At 58.1% G+C, this 24,193-nt stretch overlaps 2 protein-coding genes across 2 annotated transcripts; both read left to right on the top strand.

The window, feature by feature from the left end:
- Nucleotides 1–5,894: 5,894 nt before the first annotated feature.
- Nucleotides 5,895–18,000, top strand: LOC113994699 (adhesion G-protein coupled receptor G1-like). Its single transcript, XM_027734040.2, has 14 exons — nt 5,895–6,492; nt 11,708–11,795; nt 12,301–12,726; nt 13,222–13,345; nt 13,427–13,574; nt 13,658–13,786; nt 14,009–14,125; nt 14,630–14,675; nt 15,033–15,133; nt 15,217–15,332; nt 15,700–15,974; nt 16,565–16,676; nt 16,930–17,198; nt 17,365–18,000. Exons 2-14 carry the CDS (start codon nt 11,756–11,758, stop codon nt 17,478–17,480), a joined length of 2,019 nt encoding a protein of 672 aa, XP_027589841.1. The 5' UTR covers nt 5,895–6,492; nt 11,708–11,755; the 3' UTR covers nt 17,481–18,000.
- Nucleotides 18,001–18,734: 734 nt separating this feature from the next.
- ADGRG3 (adhesion G protein-coupled receptor G3) lies at nt 18,735–23,699 on the top strand. Its single transcript, XM_027734015.2, is given in 13 exon segments — nt 18,735–18,915; nt 19,378–19,407; nt 19,496–19,655; nt 19,737–19,842; nt 20,368–20,508; nt 20,597–20,719; nt 20,803–20,842; nt 20,917–21,017; nt 21,518–21,630; nt 21,781–22,064; nt 22,361–22,451; nt 22,895–23,181; nt 23,584–23,699. Coding segments are annotated over 13 exon segments (1,773 nt in total).
- The last annotated feature ends 494 nt before the right edge of the window (nt 23,700–24,193 follow it).

Here is a 24,193-nt window from a genome sequence, read left to right as displayed (position 1 = left end):
CAGACGGTGAAGCGATTTTGCAGGCGGTTTGGCCAGAGCTGCGGGTGCTCGGCTGGGGCTTTAACCCGCTCCCAGCACTAAAACCGGCGAAGTTTTTTCCAAATGTGTCTTTGCTGTTTGCTCGGACGTTCGTGTCTTGGTGACACCAGCAGGCTCAGGGATGCATTGCAGCATCCTGGGATTTCTGGGGTTTACCTTTGCAAAAATCAAACCTCCTTGGCCTGGGGCATGTCACCTAAGGACGTGGCCAGTGACCCATGTCTGTGGCCATTCTCCTGGTACCCTTCTCCTCCAGCTCTGGGTTTCCAGTCTGACCCAGGGTGCCTGGCTGTGCCCAACAAACCCCCTTAAATCTGTCCCCAAAGGGGTCCCATCTTAGGGATGGGTCATATAGAGGCAGATGGTTGCCCCATATCATGAACTGAGACCTAGAGACTTGTTGCATGAGTGGCTGCAGGCACTGGGCAAGCACAGGGTGACAGTGCTGCCCCATGATCTGCACTGACGTGGCTGAGCTGTCCCTGCTCCCTGCATTTCTGCACGTGACCACATCCCTGCATTTGAATCCAGCATCCCCTGGATGAAGAAGTCTTTTGGGGCAAACCTAACCATTTTAGGGGGGAAAAAAGACCTTTATTCCTTCAACTGTGCCAGCTGGCATCACTGGGGAGCTGTGCTGTGGTGTCTGGGGGTGGCATGGAGGACTCTGGCTCTGCAATAGCAGCAAACGTGGTATCACAGAATCATAGGCTATTTTGAGTTGGAAGGGACCCATAAGGATCATCCAGTCCAACTCCCTGTTCCTTGCAGAACAATCTGAAGCTAAACCATATGACTAAGAGCATCATCCAGGCAATCCTTAACTCTGTCAGGCTTGATGCCATGACCACTTCCCTGGGGAGCCTGGGAGCCTGTTCCTGTGCCTGACCGCCTCCTCAGTGAAGAGCCTTTTCCTAACGTCCAAACTAAAATTCCCCTGAAGCAGCTTCCTTCCATCTCCTGTGTCCCCTGGGGACTGCGGTTGCCTCTCTGCCCATGGTCCCTCTGTCGGTGACCAGCACTGACCGCTGCTTCTCATTAGAAGCGCCTTTTAATTGCCGGCGTGGGTCTCCTCCACTGCTGGGGGAGCCGTGCGGCTCTGGCCGGGGTCTCGCCGCCCCCCTCTACCACCCCGACCCCCCTGGGCCGGCAGAGCCGCGGAGCGGCCACGCTCCGCCGTGTCGTTGGTGCAGGTCCCACTAGATGGCACGAGGACCGCGGGAATGGTCCCCGCTCGGGAATGTGCTCGCGCAGGGCCGGCCGGTGGCGATGCGGGACTGCGGCGGTGCCGGTGAGCGGTGCCGAAGAGCCCCCTGAGAGACAGGAGGGGTCCTCCGACCTCCCTTAGGGAGCTGCCACTGCGCATCTCACAAGGGACAGCCAAAACCAGGGTCTCTCCAGGCACATCTCCGATCCATTTGGTGCCAGCGGGCTGGCAAGTGTGGCCGTAAGGTGGTGACACTCCCTTGCGACCCTGGGTTTTCACCCACGACAGCACCTCACCAAAAGCCCTCCCACTGGCCCCAAACCCAGTGCAGGGATGGAGGGCACCTGCAGCTCTGGGGCGGTGGGAAAATGGGTAAGCAGGGCTTTGTCTTGGCATCAGGGGACATGCCAGCATGGAGGAAAGTGTGGGAAGTGAGTAAGTGAACCGATAACTCGGCTTTCCCCCCGCTCTCACTGAGGAAGGCAGACCCTGAGCAGAACTCCTCAAGGTGACGACGCTTTACTGGAGTTTAAGCAATGCAGCCGATGGAAAATAAATAGCCAGGACAAACTGCAGGGACTAAATCCATCGGTTGGGGGCGGCGAGTCACCCCTGAGCCCCTGGTGCATCCCCATACACCGAACTTCACCTGGAACTGCACCCGGGGTTTTGCCTCTCCTGATGCCTGAGATTTTGGAGCTGGGCATCCTGCTCTGCCTGCCAGGATGCAGAGCAGCATCGCAGCACGGCAAATCCGCCTGTGGTCACAGCAGCGTCCCCATCGGCTGTAGCTTGGAGGGTGTGCCAGCGAAGTGCCATTTGCTGGTGCTGCCCATTCCAGGTTCGGTGGCAGGGGACCGGGCACCACCGGCAGCCTCACGGGGTGACACACTGCCCATCTCTGCTGAGTGACGTGTCCCTTTCTGGCTCCTTCCCGCTTCTGGGCAGTAAAGGAAGCCGCTGGCTATTGTTCTTTGTTCCATGCACAAAGAACAGCCAGCGCTGCCGCGTTCCCATTACTCCCACCGGCGGCCCGGACAAAGCCCGTCCCGCCGGGGCTGTGTGCCCCCTCCTTCCAGCCCGCCGGGCACCGCGGTGCCCCCGGCTCACATCTCGCCGCGTGGCGATGAGCTGTGCATGGCTCACCGCTCCGCCGGGTGACTTCAGCTATTCAGTAAGAAGCCTGGGGGTTTGGTGAGGTGCCAAGTGCCTCGACTTTCCCCCCGTGAGCCCCACCGTGGGAGAGTCGCATCCCAGCACTTCTCCCGTGCCCCTTCTCTCCATCTTGAGAGTTTGGGGTTTGCGGTGTGAGTCCTGCCGGCTGCCGGTGCCTGAGTACGCACCAGTGCCGGTACACGAACACATGCACCTTGTTCCGGTATCCGGTGGAGCTTGGAAAACAACCAGTTGGTGGTTGGCTCCTGGCAGCGGGAACACAGCACCCGTGGGGCAGGGTGGTCCCCAGGGAGCTGAGTCTGTTGGGGAGACTGGTGGGACATGCTGGTTCCCGGGGAGCTGAGCTCATTGCTGGTGACCTTTTCCCACCCTGCCACACTCCCCGAGGTCCGCTGGGACCACAGGTTGGGAGCGAGCCTCCCACCACCCCAGTGCCATGGTGCCAGGGCCAGCTCAACCCAGCTCCCGGCAGGAGGGGGAGCCAGTCCCTGTAACCTTCCCAAGGAGAAATGATGCCGTTCAACTTCCTGGGCGCCTCACCTGGCAGGAGGCCAGTGCTCAGCTGCTGGAGGGGTTGTGCCGTCCTTCTTTTCCCCAGGAAAGGTGGCTCGGCTGCACCATGGTGCCTTCAGGCTCCAGAACCAGCCCTGGCCCCAGGGACAAAGCCGTGGAATTATTGCAAATTCTCCAAATTTTTGGGAAACGAGCAGCTGGGGAAAACACTGAATTTATTTAGAAATGGAAGTTTCAGGGCAGACCTTGGTTCCATTTTGGGACCTGCCTTTGGGACTTGGCTGCCAGGGAGCTGATGAGCCTGATTCCTGCATCTCGTGGGACCATCCTCACCTGGTGCTTGTGCAGATACCCTCCGGGGACCAATTTCCCCCCAGATTCCCCTGACATCACTGGGAGTTTATTTGCAAAGCCGAGCCTAAACAAATAATCCGGGATATTTATTGCTCTGCCTACAGTTGGGTTTTACAGCCCTGGCACCTGCTGAGTCGCTGTTATTGTTGACAGAGGAAACCCCGACTTTGGGGGGGGGGGGATCCACCTCCCCATCCGATGTATTTCCAAGAGGAAGGCTGAGGGAGGCGGAGCAGCAGCAACGGGGGAACGCGAGCACCCTCAGCCACTCACAGGCAGCAGTGACGATCCCCTGGGATCACCATCCTCCGAGACTCCCAAAGCTGCCCTGACATTGCTCACCAGATTCGGATGAGAGATCTGCAGGTATCCCCTCCCACCAGCACTCATCTTCTTCCTCATCCTCGTCCTCCTGCCAGAGCAAGGCCGAGCCCTACTCGCAGTCACACCTCCGCTGGGAGCACCATGAGGCTTCAAGGGAGGTCTGGGCACCCCGGGCTGGGGCTGGCACCGCTTGGCAGTGGGGCTGGCACAGCCCTTGGCTGCAGACGGTGCCAGGGCACCCCTGCCCACACTTGTCTCCCCTCGTCTGGCAGCAGACTGGTGGGACGTGCCCTCTCCTGCCGTAATCTGCCCGTCCCACCACTCTGCCAGCACGTTCCCGCCTGTCTGCCGCCAGCACCGGGGCCTTGAGGAGCTTTTAGGAAGATTTAGGAGGTTTTGGAAGCTTTAAGGTTCTTTTGGAGCTTTTAGGGCCGTTAGAAAATTGAAGGGGTTTTAGGAACTTCAGGGCTTTTGGGGAACTTCTTGGGGTTTCAGGAACTTTTAAGGGGTTTAGAAACTCCTAAGGCTTTTAGAGACTTTAAGCATATTTAGGAGCTTTTAGGGCTTGCAGGATCTTTTAGGGCTTGCAGGATCTTTAGGCATATTTAGGAGCTTTTAGGGGTTTAGGAACTATTGGGGCTTTTATGAATTTTCAGGACTTTTAGGAACTTAAAGGGATTTTAGGATCTTTCAGGGGTTTTAGGAACTTCTAAGGCTTTTAGGAGTTTCTTAAGCGGTTTAGGTGCTTTTAGGAACTTTAAGCATATTTAAGAGCTTTAAGAGGTTTAGGACCTTTTAGGACTCTTGGGAAGTTTTATGATTTTTAGGAATTCCCCACCTTGAGCAATAAACGCTTATCAGGCTGAGGGAGCGCTGCCGCTGGCCTGTGCCCAAGGGCAAATGTCCCTTGCAAGGGACAACACAAGGATTTCCTCCCTCTCTGTGCTCAGCCAGCTTCTTTGAAGGCACAGCACGGCCTGTCGACTTACAGATAATCCCAGACAACATCAACAAGTGCAGGCGTTGACCTAAAAATAACTCCTGATAACGTCAAGTGCGGACAAAAGGCTCTTTGTTCCATAAAAAGCAGAAAAAAGTCCTTTTCTCATTGGCAAGAGGGGTCTGCACCTAATTCCCCTCCCCAGGAGAGCCTAATCCTGCAGGAGCCACTGCTAGGTTTAGCAGCGTTATTCCCAGGAGGTGGATTTATGGCATTTCCCGAAGGAGCCGGTCGGGATGACCCACAGTGGGAGGCTTGGCTCACCGCGATGCTCCCGTGGCTCCGCCTGCCATGAGCGTGCTTTTCAGAGCCGGCCCAGCTCCCCGAGGCGTGGGGACGGCCGGGCTTCAAAGGCGGCTGTGTTAGCCATGGTCGGCCTAGTTAGCCACGGTCCAGCCACGTGAGCTGCTTCCCATGGGAGCCTTGTCCCGAGGGAACCGGGGAAATTCAGGGCTTGGAGCTGGAAATTAAACCGAGCTGGGGAGGTGATGCAAGAGTGCAGGATGCCCCCTGCTCCAGGGATCCCAGCGCAGCCATGGCACCTCTGGTGACACAATCCTTGTGTTGTGATGGATCAAGGTCCAATCACCTTTTCTGCCGGAGAGGGAAGTTATTTCCACCCTTCCCCCTGCAGAAAGAAAAGTCTCATTCAAGCCATTGAAAAAAAATATCTGCAAGAGCAACTATTTACACAGGGCACTTCCCGGAGCCCTCCCCGCCACCCTCCTCCCTCCGCTCCCTGCGTCTCGGCTTTCTCCGGGCCCGGCTGCTTCCCAGAGCACACAAAGGGCTGGATGCAGGCGCTGCTTAGCAGCAGCTTTACCCACTCCCACAGCACCCATTGCTGCCTTGACGCTTCCAACCTCAGCTCCCACCGGGACCTGACAGCCAGGGCCAGGGTGCCCATCTCCAGCCTTGGGATGTGTGGTGGGAGCCTGGTGGTCGCATCCAGGCTCTACACCCCGCATCCCAGCCCACCTGCTCTACGGGGTTCCATGGGGGAACCTTCCCTTGCACCCCCCACCTGGGGCCTGGGCTCCTTGCCCAGCTCCTTGCCTCCCTCGCTCCCTGCGGGGAGCGGGACAGGGGTCACCGGGACACTGTGTCCCGGCTGCTTTCCCATTAATTGTTATTTTTTAATCCCATTGGCAGTCAGGCGTGCAGCCGCCTGGCTCCGGCTCCTCCAGCTCCGGCCTGCCCTTGGATGCTCGCCAGCCCGCAGCTGAAGGGCGGCGGGACACGGCACCCCCGGCTCTCCCCAGCCGAGGTCCCCCAGCCCATCCTGGTGCCCGTGCCCGCCGGGAGGGGTGAAGCAGCCCGGTTCTCCCAGCCCGGTCATCCCAGCCCGGTGCTCCCAAGCTGAGCTGAGCCGAGCCGAGCAGAGGGCGGCTGTGACAGAGGGCGGTGGTCCCACAGCCCCCGCAGCGAGCTAGGAGGGTCTCGGCCGAGCTGGGCTGTGAGGTGCTGAACTGAGCCGAGCCGAACCCAGCCGGGCTGAGCCGAGCCGAACAGTGTCGTGCCGAGCGGAGCCGAGCCGAGCTGAGCCGTGCCGAGCCGTGCAGAACCGAGCCGAGCTGAGCCGAACTGGGCAGGTGCCGTGACCGAGGGCGGTGACCCGCGGCCCCCGCAGAGATCTCGGGGGGTCTCGGAGGGGTCGATGCGAAGCCACCAGTCCCGGACCCGCCCCGCTGAGTCACCGCCCGCCGGGGGGGCCGGGGCGGGGCCGCTGGTACCGGGGCACCGCGCTGAGCTGAGTGGGATGCGAGGTACCGAGTGGTTTTGAGCCGAGCCGTGCCAGCAGAGCCGAGCGGTGCCGTGCCGAGCCGAACCGGGCTGTGAGGAGCCGGGCGGTGCCGAGCCGAGCCCGCCCCGAGCCCAGGTATGGAGGCAGCGGGGAGCGGCTGAGCCGGGGGAAGATCGGGGCGTCCGGTGTTCGCCGTGGGGGTCCCAGGGGTTCGCGGTGAGGGGCGCTGGCCGGGCACGGGCGGGAGGGCACCGGCAGCGGAGGGGACGGTGCGGTGCTCCGGGCGCGGGCAGAGCGGCGGGAGGCACCCGCAGGGTGGGGGGTGAGCGGGGTGGGCTCAGCCAGCGCTGGGGCAGCCCAGCAGGGCTGGGGGGACACGGGGGCTCCGCGCGGTTGGTGGCACCGGGGTGCTCGGGCAGGGAGCAGCCTGGGTGGATGGAGCGGAGGGGTCTCCATGGGGATGCGGGGGCGCAGTGGTGGGTGTGCTGCCTCCGGCTGGGCATGGCCCGGGGTCTCTGCTCGTGGCCAAGGTGCAGTCAGTTGTCTGTGAAACCAACCTCCATCCCTGCTACGTGGGGCTCGCTCTCGCCTGCCCCGGAGCCAAGCCGGATTCCCGGGCCGTGGAGCCACAAAGCCCCCCGAGCTGTCCGGGACCGGCTGTTCCTGGCTGCTGCCGACGGCAGGGCTGAGCCCCACGAAGCCCCCGGCCGCCGGCCCGGCGTGTGGCCATTGCTTCCCACCATGTGGGAACCACTAGCACACCTCATTCTTTCCCCTCCTCCCTCCTGGTGGAGGGCGCAGCATCCCGTGGGACTGGTGGCGTGCCTCGACAGAGTGAGCTCCCTACCCTAAAATGCCTGTTGGGGGGATTCCTCCTGCAACATCCCAGCTTGCTGTTGCCGGTCCTGGCATGCTGCTGTGGGATATGAAATGTGGGATGCTTGGGGTGATCTTTGCCCACTGCCTGAGCTGCCCCTCCAGAGGGACCAGCAAAACCCAGCAAGGCCAGCTGGAGAACTGAAATGAAGTCTCCTGGAATAACCTCCTGGCAGCAAATCCGAATGGCTGTTGAGGAGGGAAGGCAGCCAAAGCTCGTTTCATGGTCTGAGGGCTGCAGTAACCCCCCTCCAAGCTCCAGCGCCAGCAGGGAGCCAGGAGTGTTTTGGAGCTGGGGGGGCAAATCCTTTGAGCTTGAGACTGCAGCCAGAGTGGGGTTTGCCGTGCCCCTTGCTGGGTTCACAGCTCCCATGTGAATTAAGCCAAGGACTAAAAAAGCTGCATACTTGGTTCCAGTCCAGCTTTTAATCCCACGGCCTGGGGGCTGCTATTCGCGGAGCAACAGGTTTACCAGCAACTGCGTGTTGCCTGAATGGAGATCCCTGGGAACAGCCATCCTGCACCTTGTGGTGGAACCCGTGGGTGTCACAGGGACAGTGTTGTGGGGTTTTCAGGCAGCAGGCTGGGTGACTCCCGGCGTGCCAATGTCTGCATGGGACCAGCTGGGTGCAGCCTGTCAACGCCTGTTTTTTAGGAGGGCTCCGATGCGCCAACTCCTTTCCCATCAGCTCACCCAACAGCTGGGGTTTGGCAGAAATCCCGGGGGGCTACGGTCTCTTACCTGACTCCTTGGGTGCTGCAGACTTTGCCCTCACCAAGCTCCAGGATAAGTACTTTCTGTGCCAAATACCTGGGAGCTTGATATAGGGTGGTCCTGAGCTGCTCTGCACTGCCCAGCACCTCCTTTTCCCTGGCACCTGCGGCACAGGAAGGCAATGGGGACCTCGCTCATGTGAAGGGAGACAAGACCCAGGAGGGGGACGGGGTGTTTTGGAAGCTGTTTAAAACCCAAAGGGTTGGTTTGGGTGAAGGGAAGGTAGAGCTTATCTGCAAGAGGAGACCGGGGGTTGCTCCCGAAGAAGGCTGAGTGGTGGGAGTGTGCCAGAGGACAGCTGTCTGTATCCTCTGTGGCCAGCGAGGTGCTGTGGGGTGCTGGGGCAGGACACCCTGCACGGCTTTGCTCCTGTGTCACAGCAGCCCTCAGACCACCACAGGGGTACCTGGTCCTTCGCAGAACGTGTGTTGCTACTGCCGAAGCCGCAGGCTTTGCATACCACTGAGTGGGTGCTCTGTTACCCTGGCATGGGAGGAAGCACTGGGTTAGTTTGCTGTGAAATTTGTGTTTGTGGTGGCTTTTAGGAAACGGAAACTTTTGAAAATTTTTGAATGTTAAGGCCAAGCTTTAAGCAAATGCTCCGTCTCAAGAGCCCTGGGCACTGGCAGGTGCCTGTGCCAGCCTCCCATCGGTTCTCCCCATGTCTGTGTGGGAAGGGCTGGCTGCCAGTGGCTGGCAAAGGACAGATCTGGCAGGGAGTTGTGCTGCTCCCATGGGAATCTTCATCAGGTCTGGTTTCGTCCTGCTGGCAAGACTCATCTTGAAAGTGCTGGGTGTTCTGTGCAACACCGCAGGGTAAAGGCCGAACTGCTGCACCCCATCCCGCGGCACGGGCTGGCACCGCGGCACTGCCGCAGCTGCCCCGCGGCTCCTCGGGCATTAACAACCGCGCCGGGTCGGCCCCTGCCACCCACCGGTGACGGGAATCACATGCCAATGCCATGAATAACAGGGGGGACGGCCCCTGCGGACACACACCACTGGCCAAGGACAAGGGCACTTTGTGAAGCTCCCAGATGACCAGCACTGAGGCATCCCCTTTGCAGAGGGACCTCGACGGGGTCCCCACCTCCTCAGGCAGGTCCAGCTGTAGGGCACATTGTCTGTGGTGGGCTGGTTGTGCAAAGCTGTTCTGCATCTCCCTGAGCCTGTCCTGGCTTGCCTCTCTGTGCCACAGTTTACTCATCTTGTTCCCGAGTCCCTGCTGGGTAATAGGATGAGGTGACGAACTGCAGGCTCATCTCGAGGAGCGTCACTTTCCTGACGGACCTGGAAGGAAAACAGATAAAAGCCCTGGATCTCCCCGTTTCCGGTGTTTGTTTGAGAAGTCAGAGCATCTTCCCTTCTCCTTGGAAAATAACGTCATATCCAAAGCCACGTGCCACCTCTAAAAGCTTAAATACCTACTGCCAAGTCATCCAGAGAGCAGTAAGGTAGTAGTAAACACCAGGCGGTTTTGGTGGGTTTTTTAGTCTTTTCTTCCCCCCTATTTACCTACAGGTTTAGAGGCCTCAATATAATTCCTTGGCCTTTCTTTCCAAGACTAGCATGTACTTTTAATGGTGATGTGAGGATATGACCTGGTGCCCAGGGCTGAGCCTCCCTCTATGCTGGCAGTGAGGAAGCCTGCTCCAAGCTGTGTAGCTGTGTAGCCCTGTCTACATCATCTGGCATTCGTACATCATCCAGCTGATTCTGAGGCCAAACCAGAAATTTTTCTCCTCTGCCATGTGGGAATGGGAAGATGACAAGGCAGGATTCATCCCTGACGTGAACTTGGTGCATCCAGCTACCTTTGCTACTGCTTATCACCAACATGTGATAAGCAGTGTTTTCCCACTGCAAAACCATTTTCGGGGGATTTTCTCTCGCTATTGTTCAGCTCAGGAAACAGCAATTGGCGTCAGGTCGAGCAGGACCATATAGGGCTCCAAGGGGAAATACCAGCTCTCCCACCCACTTTCCCACAGGGATTTCTGGTCCCTGTTGAGTAACGGCTGAAAGGGGCTGATCCTGTCCTCCCATCATCCCAACACAGTCTTAAAGATGCCAGCATGGTGGGATGGGCTGAAGCCTCACTGGGATTCAGCATTCCCCATCCCGAGGGGATGCTTTCCTGGCAAGCTGGGTCGCTGCCACCACAACATGGTTGGCATTCATGTGCTGCTTTATTGCTTTTAAGCAATCCAGGTATTTTCCATTACCAGTGGCATTTTGCCACCCTCGATCTGTGTTTTTTGGATATATTTGCATGATTTCCACGTGTGTGGCAAAGTGCTGGGATGCCAGCCCCATCCAAATCCATTTACTGCTGCCAAGTCGTGTCTGTGCCATACCCTCCAAGCCCACACTGGGGAACCTCATTAGCATCACTCAGTTACAGCCATGGCAGCAGGTTAATTAACAACCCGAAGCCCCCGTCTGCTGGTGATAAACTACTGCAAGGAGCAGATGGGGAGGGACAGGGAGTGGGCTGTACACTGGTGCAGGATACGCCCTGGATCTGTGCTGGCTAGAGAAACTTCCAGACAAAGCCTGTGCTGGTGGGAGAAACCTGCTAATGAGTTTTCAAGCAAGTGATTTTCTCGCCACCTTCCCATCTGATGACCCTTGGGCACCTGGGAGAGATCAGGAGCCTTTGCAGGTGATGCTGGTTGGGGCCCCAGCACCCACTCAAACAAAAGAGGACTCAACTACTCGGTGGGTTCTGAGAGGATGTTTGAGGGTGGTGCAGGAGTGGGGTGCAGCAGTGGCAGACAGAATGTCAGCTTCACTTTGTGCATTGGCAAGTGTTTAGCTGGACCAGCTGGTCCGGAAGCCCCCCACTGATGTTGTCCCACCCTGAGGGGCAGCGTTGATCCCATCGTTGAGGTGACAGCAGGGCGAGGACGGGGTGACACTTGGTACCTCCCAGCAGTGCTGGAGATGGAGTTTGTGGCCTGGGGCAGGCGGAAAGTGCGATGAGAAAGGCTGTGGGTGCGAGGACTGTGGCTGGGTGAGTGCAGGGGTGTGACAGCACCCAAGGGTGCTCAGCGCTGGCCTGGGTGTAGGTCACTAAAGACAAAGAAAAGGGCGGTGGGGGTGAAAAGTGCTGGGTGAAGGGATGGGCAAAGGGGCTGCAGAGGGTGTGGCCTGCCTGGTCATGAGGGGCAGAAGGAATTTGGGCAGCCATGGTTGCTGTGTTGGCATCACCAGGATGTGCCTGGGAGAGCCTGGTTCTGTCAGATTGAAATGATGGATCAGTCTGCGACGTGTCTGGCTCCTCAGTTAATCCACAGGAGCTGAAAGCACATGAGAAAATAATTTTAGGGCTGGCAAATTAGGAAGCCACAGTTTCCTTCTGTTCCTATCACTCCTGATAAGAAGCCAACGCCTGAACTGAGATGTGGAGCAGTGAGCGGAAGAGGGGACCCCTCCCATGAGGAGTCGTTGGCCTGTGCTGGGGTGGGGGGGCACCCTCTCTGTGCCAAGAGCTCGGGAGCTTCCTGCCATCCTTCCAGCCCACAGCCAGGTGGAATGCTTGGTGCTCCTGGCTCCTCCTGGTGGCAGAGGCAGCATGGAGCTGGCCGTGACACCGGCTGGTGTCCCGCCTGCACAGCCTTTGCTCTCCAGTCCTGACCCCATGGCATGGAGGATACCCAAATACTCATGTGGCCCCTCTCTTTTGTGCCCTTCCAGGCTCTGCTGTCACCTTGAAGGCCAAGCCAAAGCAGAAAGCTGCCCAGGATGAAGGTCCTCCTTTTGCTCCTTCTCTCCCCCCTCCAAGGTAGACTGCCTCAACTATGTCCTGCTTTGGGATGGTGAGCTGGGTTTGGGCTGCTGGAAGTAACTGGCAGCCCCAAAAAATCAGCTGAGGGGCACCAAGGGGTGTTTGCAGCTGTGGCTTCCACAGAGGTAAAACATGTCATGGGCTGATGAGCCTCTGATGGGTCTCTTGGGCAGGATGTGTCCTTTCCTGGGAAAGGAGATGGTCTCCATCCTTCCCTTCTGGGGATAGAGACTGACTCTGTCAGTCTCTGTCAGTGTGAGTGGTGGCACATGGGAGAGGGTGCCTCTGAAAGACAGGAGTCCTGTTGCCCATGGGGCCCTGGCAGATCCTCCCAGTGTGGCTGTGACATCGGGGAGGTGGCTGATGTTGTGCAGCCGGTCCAGGACAAGCTTGGGATGACTGGGGTGGAGAACCCGGTGTGCCACATGTGACAGCTGGTGTGGGGATGCAGTGTTTGCTGGGGGTGGCTAAACCAGAGTCTCTGTGTGCTTGTGCAACCCAGGGGTGGGAGCCAGTGGCCACAAGGAAGAGGATTTCCACTTCTGCGGGGACCGAAACCAGACCCAGAGCAGCTCTGTCATTTACGAGCACGGCCCCGCCACCATCTCCATCGAGAACACAGCCCAGGCACTGATAATAAGGAGGCCCTTTTTGCCAAACAGGAGAAACTCTTACTACAAGTACAGCTTGCCCCCCACCTTGGGCAGGTACCGCTTCTGTGTCTACTGGTTCAAGGCCAACAGGACCCTGCAGCTGGTGTATGGGAAGCAGAGCATCCTCCTGGGTGGGGACCCATCCAGCAGCATCACCAAGGGACAGGAGAGTCAGAAGACTGAGAGAACCAGCATGATCATCTTCAACGTGTCCTACATCTCGAAGGACGGGAAGAACACCTCCCTTGATGCTAGAGCTGAATACTTCTTCCCTGGTAAAGGCAATTCAACGTTATTTTAAGGAAATGAAAGGTTTGTTTCATCCCCAGCCCATTCTGTAGCCATCAGCAGAGCACTGGTGGTGTCCCAGTATATGGTTTAGCCTGGTGATGTGAAGAGAGCTGAAGGGTGATGGAAGGGGATGTAGGTTTGCTTGAAGCAGCCCAAAGATAGGCTTGGTACCTGGGATCCCTAAAGATGGAGGTGGAGATTTTCAGAAGTGCTTTGCTCCCTAAAATCCTGGGAAACTGTGGGCTTTGCAGTGGCCTCTCGGGGTTCTGTCTCCATCAACCTAGTCTCAGTGGACTTGGTGGGAGCCAAGCTGTGGGTGGCAGGAAAGCTCTCTGGGTTTGGGTGACCATCAGCTTCCCCAGCTTGGGGCCAGCTTGAAGCCATCTGCTTTCTGCTCCCCCAAGGGCCGCGCCCACTTGGTTTTGGGCACGAGGAAGCCAGTTCTGCCAATGTATTTCACGGCATTTCCTTTCCATCAGCCTCTCCGGAGAGTATGCCCGTCTGGGAGCAAGACGTGGAGGACCAGCTCACTGCCTTGGACAGCCTCCTTGCCCAGCCCCTGGCCCCAGCCACGGGAGCCACGGAGCAGCAGACGCTCCGGCGGTGAGTTCCCGGCTCGCGCCGTTCCTGCTGCTGCCAATGCGTGTCCACTGCCTCCTGCTCACTGCACCCCTTCCCTGATAGCAAACTTGGGGAGCTGGAGAAGACGCTGGCCAAGGTGGAGCTCGAAGGGCAGAACCAGACCTTTGGGAAGGCCACTGTGCATGCAACTGTCCTGAGGGTCCAGCCCGCTCAGGATCCTCAGCACCTGGCCTTTGCTTCCCAGAGAGAGGTGGGTCCTGGAAAGCCTGCTCTGGTGCTCTTGGCCCACTGCTTCACCTCCCAAACTCCCTCCTGACGAGTCTTTCCTTGCAGGAGGGTGGAGAGGTCCATGGGTTCACGGTGGACTTGCCAAGCAGCCTGTTCATGATGGTGAAGGAGAGGGATGAGGTGGTGGAGCACAGGGTGCTCCTCATGGACATCAACAACCAAACCATGTTCCAGGTAATGCCCACACACGTGGCACGGTGGAGTGTGTGTGGTGCAGGGCAGCAGGGATGGCACCCAGGCCAAGGTGCTGGTGCTTGCTCAGAGAAGATGCTTCAAAGATGAGCTTGCCCAAGAAGCGTGATGGGGAAAGAGTCCTGGGACCTCCTTCTTGGGGATTCTCACACCCAGCAGCTCTCCCTTCCCACACTGCCACTGCCTCCTCTTTTTCTCCAACAGGATGAAAACAGCAGCCACATCCTGGGAGACAGGGTAGTCAGCATCTCCCTGTTGGACACGGTGGTAGCCAACCTCTCTGACCCAGTGGTCCTCACTTTCTACCATGACCAGCTGCCGGTAGGTGGGGACACAGCCTCGTTGAACCTGATCCCACCAGGAATGGAGGGACAAAGAAGGCTCGGGCCCTGCCAGCTTAGAGAGTGGGCACAATCCAGCAGGTCCATGCCCTTGGCCTGCCTGTGCAGGGTCTGCTGTGTCTTTTGGGGCTGCCTCATGATCACAGCTTCACTGTGTGCATTGGGGGTGGCACTGCCTCCACCTGTCCAGGAGATGCTGCATGGCAGGTGTGTCACCTCCAGCACAGTCTCCAGGGCTGGGAAACACTCTCAGCTAACAATCCTTTGGCTCATTCATGGCCCTATCAGGTGCCTGCTCAAAGCTGAACCCCTTGTTTGGAAAAGGGGACCTGGAAGGAGGTATCTGCTCCATCAGGTGCCTTGTAGGGGTTGGTTTGTCTCCTGAGATCATCTTGCCTCCTGCCCCATGTTCTCCCCTATCATACGTGCTGGCAACAAACCCACAGCTGCATCCTGACCAGGGCCCATGGTTTTGTCATTGCAGAGGAATGTGACCCCACTGTGTGTCTTCTGGCGGGAGGACATCACTGGTGAGTGCCCCTGCCCTTGGGTGTGAAGCCAGGCACTGCCTTTGCCCCTTTTGCAAGGTACCACAGCCCCGCTGGTAAGAGTGCAGGTTGCTTTGCACCTCCCTTCCTTGCTCCAGCTCCACAAACCATTCCCACAGGGTTGATGTCAGGTTTTTCCCTCCATAGCTAACCTAAGTGCTTTCCCCTTCCCTAGGAATGGGTTCTGGTGCTGAGTGGGCTATCTGAGTACATGTGCGTGGCCTGGGACAAGCTGGGACCCCTCATCCTTGTCCTACCTCTTTCCTTGCCCTAAAGATCCGTGAACCCGAGGCAGATGTTCCTGCTGCTCACCAGACACTCTCCCTTTCTCCTGCACAGCTGCTTCTGGGAGCTGGGACAGCTATGGTTGTGCAACAGTGACGGGGAGCAGCCAGACCGAGTGCAGGTGCAACCACCTCACCTACTTTGCTGTGCTGATGGTGGGTAGCACCTTCCCACAGCTCTCTACATTGTTCCCACTGGCTGTTCTTCCTCACCGTCTCTCCTTCCTCCTTCTCCTCAGGTATCCTCCCCAGAGATCACCTACGTGCACAGGCATTACCTGAGCATCATAACCTACATCGGGTGCCTGATCTCAGCTTTGGCGTCCATTTGCACCATTGTCTTCCTCTACTTCAGGTACAGTCTGATGGTTCACACCACGCTCCCTGTCTGTGTCCTGTCCCTTGCCATGAACCCCTGGTGGAGCACAAGCTCTCCAAGTGCAGCTGATGGCCTGGCTGGAAGCATGATGAAGGAGCCAGGCCTGAAGAAAGCAGAGTTCTCCTCTCCAGAAACCGCCCCCTTGGTCAGGCCTCCTGCAGGGTGCTCAGAAACACCTCTCTTTTCAATGATTTTGGAAAATCTGCTTGGTTGTTGTTATGGACCCAGCAAGCAGAAGCCTGTAAAGATCTTTTCAAGGACCCATGTGAAGCTGTGGGGTGTTGTGGGGCACCAAGGGCCGGGCCAGGCATGGTGGTGAGGTCTGCACCCTTCTATTCTCTAGAAGCAAACAGCGAGACCAGATCACAAGCATGCACATCCACATGAACCTGCTGGGTGCCATCTTCCTCCTGGATATGACCTTCCTCATCTCCGAGCACTTGGCTTCCAGCAGCAGCGAGGCAGTCTGCAGAGCTGGGGGGCTGTTTCTGCACTTCTCCCTTCTCAGCTGCCTCACCTGGATGGGCATCGAGGGCTACAACCTCTACCGGCTTGTGATCGAAGTCTTCAACGCCTACCATGACCACTTCCTCCTCAAGCTCTGCCTGGTGGGCTGGGGTGAGCACAGGGGAGGCAGAGACACCCCCAGGGCACAGGGTGGAGGGGCACTTGGGTATGGAATGCCTGGATGGGGATGGAGACATAGCTGTGTGGGAGCAGATGTCTGAAAGCAGAGGGGTGGAGAAGGGGACTTAATGGCTGAGAGCAGAAGCTGGTGCTAGAGCAAGGGTGTCACCCAGCAAGAGAGACGTGAGAGCCACCACTTGGGGTCTTTAAATAGTAATGGGATCCTATCTTTCTGAAAAAAACACCCAGGGCAGCCCAGAGAGGTGGGCTGGATGCAGGAAGCACCCGCACATCTCTGCTGTGCTTTGGGCAGGAAGCTGTGGTAGGAAGATCTCATGACCTTTTGTGGGCTAAAGTTCCACATCCCTGGGAGACCCCTGGTTGGGGTCAGCACAGCACAGCCCACTCCCAGGCCAGGGCTTAAGCCAGGCCTCTTTGTTGCCTGCTCTGCCCTCAGTGCCCTGTTGGGAGGGAGGATGTTGGTTTTTATTCTACACAGGGAGAAAGGGGCAACAAGTCCTCCCAGAAGGTTCAAAAGCCAGGGACTAGGGCAGCCACTTCACTCTGCTCTTGCCACCCAGGATTCCCCTTCCTCTGTGTGTCACTGATCTTCCTGGCTAACTGGACAAACTACGGCCCCTTCTCCGTCCCCGTCTATGAATCCATTGATGGCAAATCCACCAGCGCAACCATGTAAGTCGTGGGAAACGCCTTGCCTTGTTTCTGGTCAGAGGTAAAGTCAACTGGCTGAACCTTCACTGTGTCCTGCAGACTTCCCTTGGCCCCCTCGTGGCTTTTCTGGGGCTTTGTGCCAGGGTGTGGTGGGGGATCCCCCCACCCTGGGCACTGAGTTGGCACCACACCTTTGTGCTTCCCCCAGACCCTCCCAGCTCATGTCCCTGTGTGATGACACAGTGTAACCCTCTGCCCTTTCTCCTCCCTCCAGCTGCTGGATCACGAGCCCCCTGATCCATAACATCGTGAACCTGGGTTTCTTCAGCCTGGTGTTCCTCTTTAACTCGGTCATGCTGGGGGCCATGGTCCGGGAGATCCTCCGGCAGAACAAGAAAGGCCACAAGCTCAAGCACGTCCTGGCCCTCTTTGGGCTGAGCATCCTGCTGGGCATTCCCTGGGCACTGATCTTCTTCTCCTTCACCTCTGGTGTCTTCTGCCTTGTCTCCCTCTACATCTTCACCATCATCAACTCCCTCCAAGGTGAGCCTGAGACACTGGGCTCCTCCGAAGGGCACCAGGGTTTTCATGGGGTGTTGGTGGGATGGTGATGAGGTGTGGGAGGAGCCCTGGCAGGCTGGCTGGCTCTCTCTCAGCTGCTGTTGGTGTCTTGTGGGGGTTCACCCACCCTTCCTCTCCCCTCTCGCAGGCTTCCTCATCTTCCTCTGGTACTGGACCATGGTGCTGCAGGCGAGGAAGTCCCCCGACTCACAGTGCAGCTCCGACAGCGTCAAGCTGCAGCCCAACAGCAGCCACGTTGGCTGAGCCCCGCGGTGGCTGTGCCGTGCCGGGGCTCCCTGCGCCGAGGACAGCCACGGGAAGGACTGACTCCACCTGCTTTGCTACTGCACCCGCCCCGTAGGGCTGTGAGGAGCCCAGGGACCTGCAGCGGGACCAGCCGCCCCTTGCCTCTGCCAGCCCCCTCCCCAATTTTCCCACCCACTGCATCCTGACTGGCTTGGCATCTTTGGGGCAGAAAGGAGGGAGGGATATTCACTTGGGCAATGAGGGCTGCAAAAAGTGGACGGGGCCTCCGGACATCCTCTCCCATGCCCTGAGGCCAGGGATGATGGCTGGGAAAGGCCCCATCTTCAGCCCTTGCTGGTGGTCACCATGAGGGTCCTTCCCCAGGGAAGACAGAATGACTCTGCCCCTGCCACACCCTCTGGCAGCTGGAATAATCTATTTTTGTTATTTTGTTGAATGTCTATTTTTGGATGGTGAAGGAGTTTAGTGAGCATGCCTGCACACCGGACTTGTGCCCATTAAAGTTGTTCCTCTCACAGTGTGGCTTCCTGGGGTCTCTGCCTGGTGCGTTGGTGGGCTCCCTAATGGGATCTATCCCTCAGCTGGGATTGTCCCATTCCCAGGGCAGGACTTGGCATTTCAGCCTGTAGGATCCTTCTGAGCTGGGACAGGTAATTTTGCTCCTGGCAGAGCACTGGCTGCCTGGTGCCATAGGGGTTGGCGTGATGGAGGGAGATGCCAATGGCCTGGGAATCCAGGGACCATCACTACCCAGAAAGGGAGGCTGGTGGAGGACAGAGATGTAAAGAGGGAGACTTCACAGGACAAGAGTTGCCTCCTTCAGTGGCTGTGGGGCCAGGCAGAACCTGGCTGTCCTGGCTGTGCTGCTTGCAAGTGCAGCACCGCATCTCCTGTTCAACCATTTCCCCTTCCAGAGGGTGCTCTGGCTGCAGCTGATCCCCCCTCCACCCAGCTTCCAGCACTCACCTGGGGCAGGGACACCTTCCCAGGAAGGGGATGCTTCATCCCAGCAGCTTGTGGTGATGCCCAGTTTAGGAGGGGGATGCTTCAGCATGTCACTGTGCTGGTGGGTGCCATCGACCCCTTGGCAGGACTGGGGAGAGAAAGGGAAAGCAAAAAGCCCCACGTCAGAGAGCGGAAGGAGCCGAGAGGGAAATGCTGCAGCTCTGACAGTTGTCACTGTTGCTGTGAGCCAGGGCAGGAGGTCCCTTGCCAGCCCACAGGAAGGCGTGAGGGGTTCTCAGAAAGGAAATGAAGACACGACCCTGTTGCCTCAGGAGTGGCCACAAGCCCCAGCAGAGCCTGGGGAGGAGCTGAGCTGCTGAGACAAGGGGACTGGAGTGAGGTGGGACAGCCAGGGGTGGTCAGGAGACCCCACAAAGCAGCATGAACCTGTTCCTGGGCACCATCCTGCTGCTCCTGATGGCGCCTGGTGAGTGGTGGGTGAGGGGGGGACAGACATCCTCGGTGTGGGGGGTGCCATGGGCTTGAGGGGAAGGTTTTCACATGGGAAGGTGTTGACCCAAAGACCATGGTGGGGTGTTTCACCCTGAAAAGTGGACAGGCCAGAAGGAGAATCCCTGCTGGGATGTGCAGAACTGGCAGAGGCAAGTGGAGTTGGGGGGTTTGCTGCTGGGGCATTTTTTAAAATCTGGAACCAGCAGCCCAGGGTCTCTTCTACAATCCCTCTGGGGGGGGCTGGACACAGTGGTTTTGTCCTCACCAGCCCTGATGGCTGTCTGGGTGTTTTTGAAGCCCATGTAACTGCAGAGCTGTTCCTTTCAAACCTGGTAGCTGCCAGATTCTCCTGCCTCCCCTTCCCTTGTGGGCAAGGGGAGGACTCACCCTAGATTTTGGGGTTTTCCCTCCATTTCTTCACGTACTCTTCTTCCAGATATTGCTGGGGGAAATGAGCGCTGTTCCGGTGAGTGGTGCCCCCCATCCCCACCCTCACCCCAGTGCCCACCCAGTGCTGCGGTGCCTGGTGGTCACCCTGCTCCCATCCTCCCCAGCTCTGGGTCGGGGTGATGATTCCCTCTCGTGCTGCAACGTGACGGTGGAGCCAAAGAAACGGGGCCGTGGGTTTGGCATCCTCCAGCTGCCCCAGCGCTGCCCGGAGCTGGGGCGCTCCTACAGCTCCGCCTGTGCCTGCCTGCGGGATCGCTGGTTCAGGTAGCAGCAGGGCTGGCCATGGCAGGGTCTGGGGGCTCAGCTCCTTGCATCCACTAGTCCCACAGCCCTGCTGTCCCGCAGGGAGGTGCAGGGGCTGCACAGTCAACTGGTTGGGCTCAAGAAGCTGCTCCTGAATGTCAGCAGGGCTGCCGTCCGTGATGTTCTCATCACCTTTTCCCCCACGGAGGTGAGATGTGCCCTTCCCTCTCCCTCGCTTGGGAGGTCCCACACCTTCCAAGCATCCCTTTTCCAAGCATCCCTCGGCCCCTGCCCTGGGGTGTGGTGTGCCCTGCTGTGCTCTTCCTCCACTCTGTTCTGGGGTTGCATCATGGACCCACATCAACTTTAACATCCCTTGGCAAGGAGTCACATGAAATGGTGCTTGGGAGGAAAGAGCCCTCCCTGAGAGCCATTCCAGCAGACATGGGTGGTCACAGGGAGAGTAAGGTAGGAAAGGAGGAGGAACGTGTGTGACTTTGGGCCTCCTGCCCACCCACAGGCTCTGCCAGCTATGGATGTCCCACGCATGGGTGATCATGGGTTGAGGACCTTGTGAGTCCCACTCCCAGCTCTGTCTCTAGCTGCTGGGGATGAGTTTCTCTCCTTCTGCCCTCAGACAGGGCTTCTGGCTGAATTTGGAGCAAGGTTGGTGGGTCCCAAGCAGAGAAGCAACCTGCCAGCAGCAACCTCTCACTGTTCTTCTCTGCCTCAGGGCCCCAGCACGCTGAACATCACAGAGAAGGGGAAGGCAGGAAAAATCCATCTCCCTAGGGAGATATTTCGGTCTCTGAGTAGCCGGATAGTGCGTGTGGTGGTGACAGTCCTCAACATCCAGCAGCTTGGCATGTTCAAGGTATGAGCTGGCACTGCTGGCACCCTTTCTGCTGCTGCTGGCACTTGCTACACACCAGCTCGGCTCAGGCAACGTTGCCCCCATGCAGGAAGTCAACCAGGCAGGGCAGGTCCTGGACAACACCGTGGTGGGCATCACAGTGGGAAACACCAGCATCTCCGGGCTGCGGGACCCTGTGCAGCTCACCTTCACCCACAGGCAGCTGCCCCGTGTAAGTCAGCCCTGTCCGCCCTCCACCTCTTCTCCAGTGCCCCTCACTGTGGCATCAGTTGATGCCGCTGTCCCTCTTGGCAGGATGTCACCCCGCAGTGTGTCTTCTGGGATCCCAGCAAAGGTACAGTCCTCGGCAGGGCCGGGTGTGTGGGGCTGTGCCTGGTGCTCTTTGTTGTCACTCCTTTCCTGTTGCAGGGCAGGCAGGAGGCTGGCGCAGCAGTGGATGTGTCACACAGCCTGGGGACCAGAAGACAGTCTGCTCCTGTGACCATCTCACCTTCTTCACCCTCCTCCTGGTGATGATCCCACTCCCCACAGCTCCTGCTTGTGCCCTGACAGTGCTGCCCACCCGCTTTGGTGGCCCCTCTGGTGTCATGAGTAGCCACACAGGGATAGTTATAGCTGTTTCCAGGCAAGCCCAGGTCCCAAACACAAGCCCAGCCCCAGCTCAGGAGGGCAGCAGCAGGTCAGCAGAGCAGGACAGCCCAGAAAAGGCCCCAGCCTAATGCAGACTCTGGAGCAGCAAGGCTTAAGATCCCATATCCTGGTGAAGTCTCCCAGGAGGGTGGTCATGGTGGTCCACTTCACTCACTCCTCACTGCACCTTGGGGAGCATCTCCTCTGAGCCACCACTGCCTTGCTCCCCCTGAAGACCTTTTGCTGGCCAGACAGGGGGCTTGTATGGGGTCTCTGCAGCAGTCCACCGGGTTTATCAGCCCTGTGGCTCTGGTAGCTGCAGTTGGGTTTTCTAGGCTGGTCTGGGGCCTGTCTAACATAACATGTGCATGTTTGGCAGAACCCAGCTCTGGACAGCCCCACAGCACAAGCCTTGATGGCTGTTGCCACCGCTGGCTGTGGGGTAGCCATGGCTTTTTCCATCTTCACCATCGCCTTCTGCCTCTTCATAAGGTAGGATGTGCCAGCAGCTCCATGGGGACTTGTCAAGCTGGGAGAGATGTGGGGCAATTCTGGTGCCTCTGCATGGACCTGCTGTGATGCAGCAGGAGGCCCTGCTCACCTGTGACCTCTACCTTTCCTGGTCCCTCTGGGAACACTCAGGTGCAGGTTCAGGTTTGAGGAGACCGTGCGCATCAACCTGGGGCTGCACATGAACCTCGTGGGCAGCCTGTTCCTCCTCAACCTGGCCTTCCTGCTCAACAGTGGGCTCTCTGGGAGGACCCAGCCGGAGACCTGTAAGGTCCTGGGGGGGCTCACCCACTACTGCCTGCTCTGCTGCTTCACCTGGACGGCGCTGGAGGGCTGTCAGCTCTACCTCCTCTTCGTCAAGGTCCTTGGTGTCTACATCCACCACTACCTGGCGAAGCTGTGCCTGCTTGGCTGGGGTGAGCACTGCCAGCCTGGGGGCGAGCTTAGGGGAGAGGGGGGCACTAGGAGGTTTAGATTGGATAGTAAGAAAAATTTCTTCACTGAAAGGGTAGTCAGGTACTGGAACAGGCTGCCCTGGGCAATGGTGGAGTCACCATCTCTGGAAGTGTTCAAAAGATGGGTGGGTGTGGCACTTGGGGACATGCTTTGGTGGTGAACATGGCAGTGCTGGAGTAATGGTTGCACTCGATGATCTTAGAGGTCCTTTCCAACCTAAACAATTCTGTGATTCTGTGTGTCTCCCTTTTTCCAGGCTTGCCCATTCTCGTGGTGGGAGTGGCAGGAGCTATCGGCAGCTACGGAGAGTACAGCATCCAGACCACAGACCACCAGGTCATAGCCCTGTGCGTGCACCACTGCCCACAGGGCTCAGGTGGCCCTTTGGCACAGGGAGTGGTAGCCCAGTCCTGCTGGGAGTGCAGCAGTCAGGGATTGCACCCATCCAGCTTGGCTTTATGCCATGCTTCTGCTTCCTTAATTGTGATTACAACATATCCGCCACCCCCACCACCACCTGTCATGCTGAGCTTCCTTGGCCATGCCTGCAGCCCTCCAGGTCATGGAGGGATGTCCAAGGTCCACCTGGAGCTTCCCCAGGATCCCTCCCAGTTGAGCAACACGAGGGCGGTGGATATGCACCACTGTCCCCTTGCTTCATCCTGGCCTTGGAAAATCCCCCCAGCACAAGAGTGTCCCTGCATTCCTGAAACATCCCTATGTGGAGGCTCCCATGAGTGCTTCTGGGGCTTGCAGGACCACTGGAGGCACTGTGGTTGTCTCTTTTCAGGTGCTGGATCACTTCCAAACATGTCCTGCTCCACTACATCACCAACTGCGGCTACTTCAGCCTCATATTCCTCTTCAACATGGCTCTCCTTGGGGTGGTGACCCAGAAGAGCTGCAGCTTGCAGGGCACAGGGGCAGTGCAGGGAGGCCGCAAGCCCTGGAAGGTGGCCCTAGTGGCAGCAGGGCTCTTCTGCCTGCTGGGAGCCACCTGGGCCCTGGCATTCTTCACCCATGGCATCTCCTCTGCGCCCGTGCTCTACCTCTTCACCATCCTCAACTCTCTCCAAGGTCAGTGCTGCCTCTGAGCTGGGTTCCCTGAGCTCAGGTGGGGAAGATGGAGGAGGCAGGAGCCTGGCAGTGGGTTGACTAGGGGTCCCAAGGCACCAGCATCTTCCCAGCACTGACTGGCAGGCCATGTCAAGCAGCAGGTCCCAGCCGCCAGCATGGAGATGCTCATGCTTCCAACCACATCCACTCCATGGGGGATATTTTCCTCCAAGAAAGTCATTCCTCAGCAGAGGATTAGGGACATTTGGCATGTCCCAGCCAAATGGCTCACCTGAAGTATGGGGGGCAGGAGTGAGCTGGGAGAATTCCCTGGAAGCAGCAGGGAAACGCTGTCAGCATCCTGGCAAGATGCTTCCCACCATCTCCTGCTGCTGCTGAGTGTTTGTATTCCTTTCCCTGCAGGAATCTTCATATTCATCTGGCTGGTCATCCTCTACTACCCAAAGACGAAGGAGACCTCTGGCTCCCTATCCCACATCATCAGACATGACAAAAACACCACAGTCTCCCAGGAGTAGCTCCTGGCTGGACCTCTCTTCCTGCCTTTGTGTGCATCCACTGAGAGAAATCTTCGATCCTGGCAGATGCAGCTTCCCCATGGAGGGAGGAATCAGTTTGCCACACCTGAGTTTACCCTTCAGTGGGCATGATCCACCACACCAGGGCTCTTTGCTTCTGCTCTTCCATTCCTGGTGGCCTGCCTTGGGCAAGGAGCTCCAGAGATGACCCTTCCACCGAAGTCCCTCCAGGCTGAAGTTCCGTGGTCTTGAAGTGCCCCTGATCTTATCCCCCAAAGGGCTATTGAAGGGATGAGGAGGGAGCCCATGAACCGCCCACCTTCAGCTGCGATGGAGCCATCCTCCTCTTCACTAGAGATGGCCTTTGGTGCTGAACCAGCCCAGAAATGGGTTTCCTGCCATTGGGAGGTTCAGGTCTGGGAGCCAGCAAAAAAAACAGAAATCCCATGAGTTTCTTGGCAATACATCTCCTGCTCTCTGGCAGGGATCTGCTG

This window comes from Pipra filicauda, unplaced genomic scaffold (genome assembly GCF_003945595.2).
Source record: "Pipra filicauda isolate LSUMZ 115617 unplaced genomic scaffold, ASM394559v2 scaffold289_size944018_pilon, whole genome shotgun sequence".
In the NCBI taxonomy this organism is placed as follows: Eukaryota; Metazoa; Chordata; class Aves; order Passeriformes; family Pipridae; genus Pipra; species Pipra filicauda.
The sequence above is the reverse complement of the archived record's forward strand: the minus strand, read 5'-3'. Positions and strand labels throughout refer to the sequence as shown.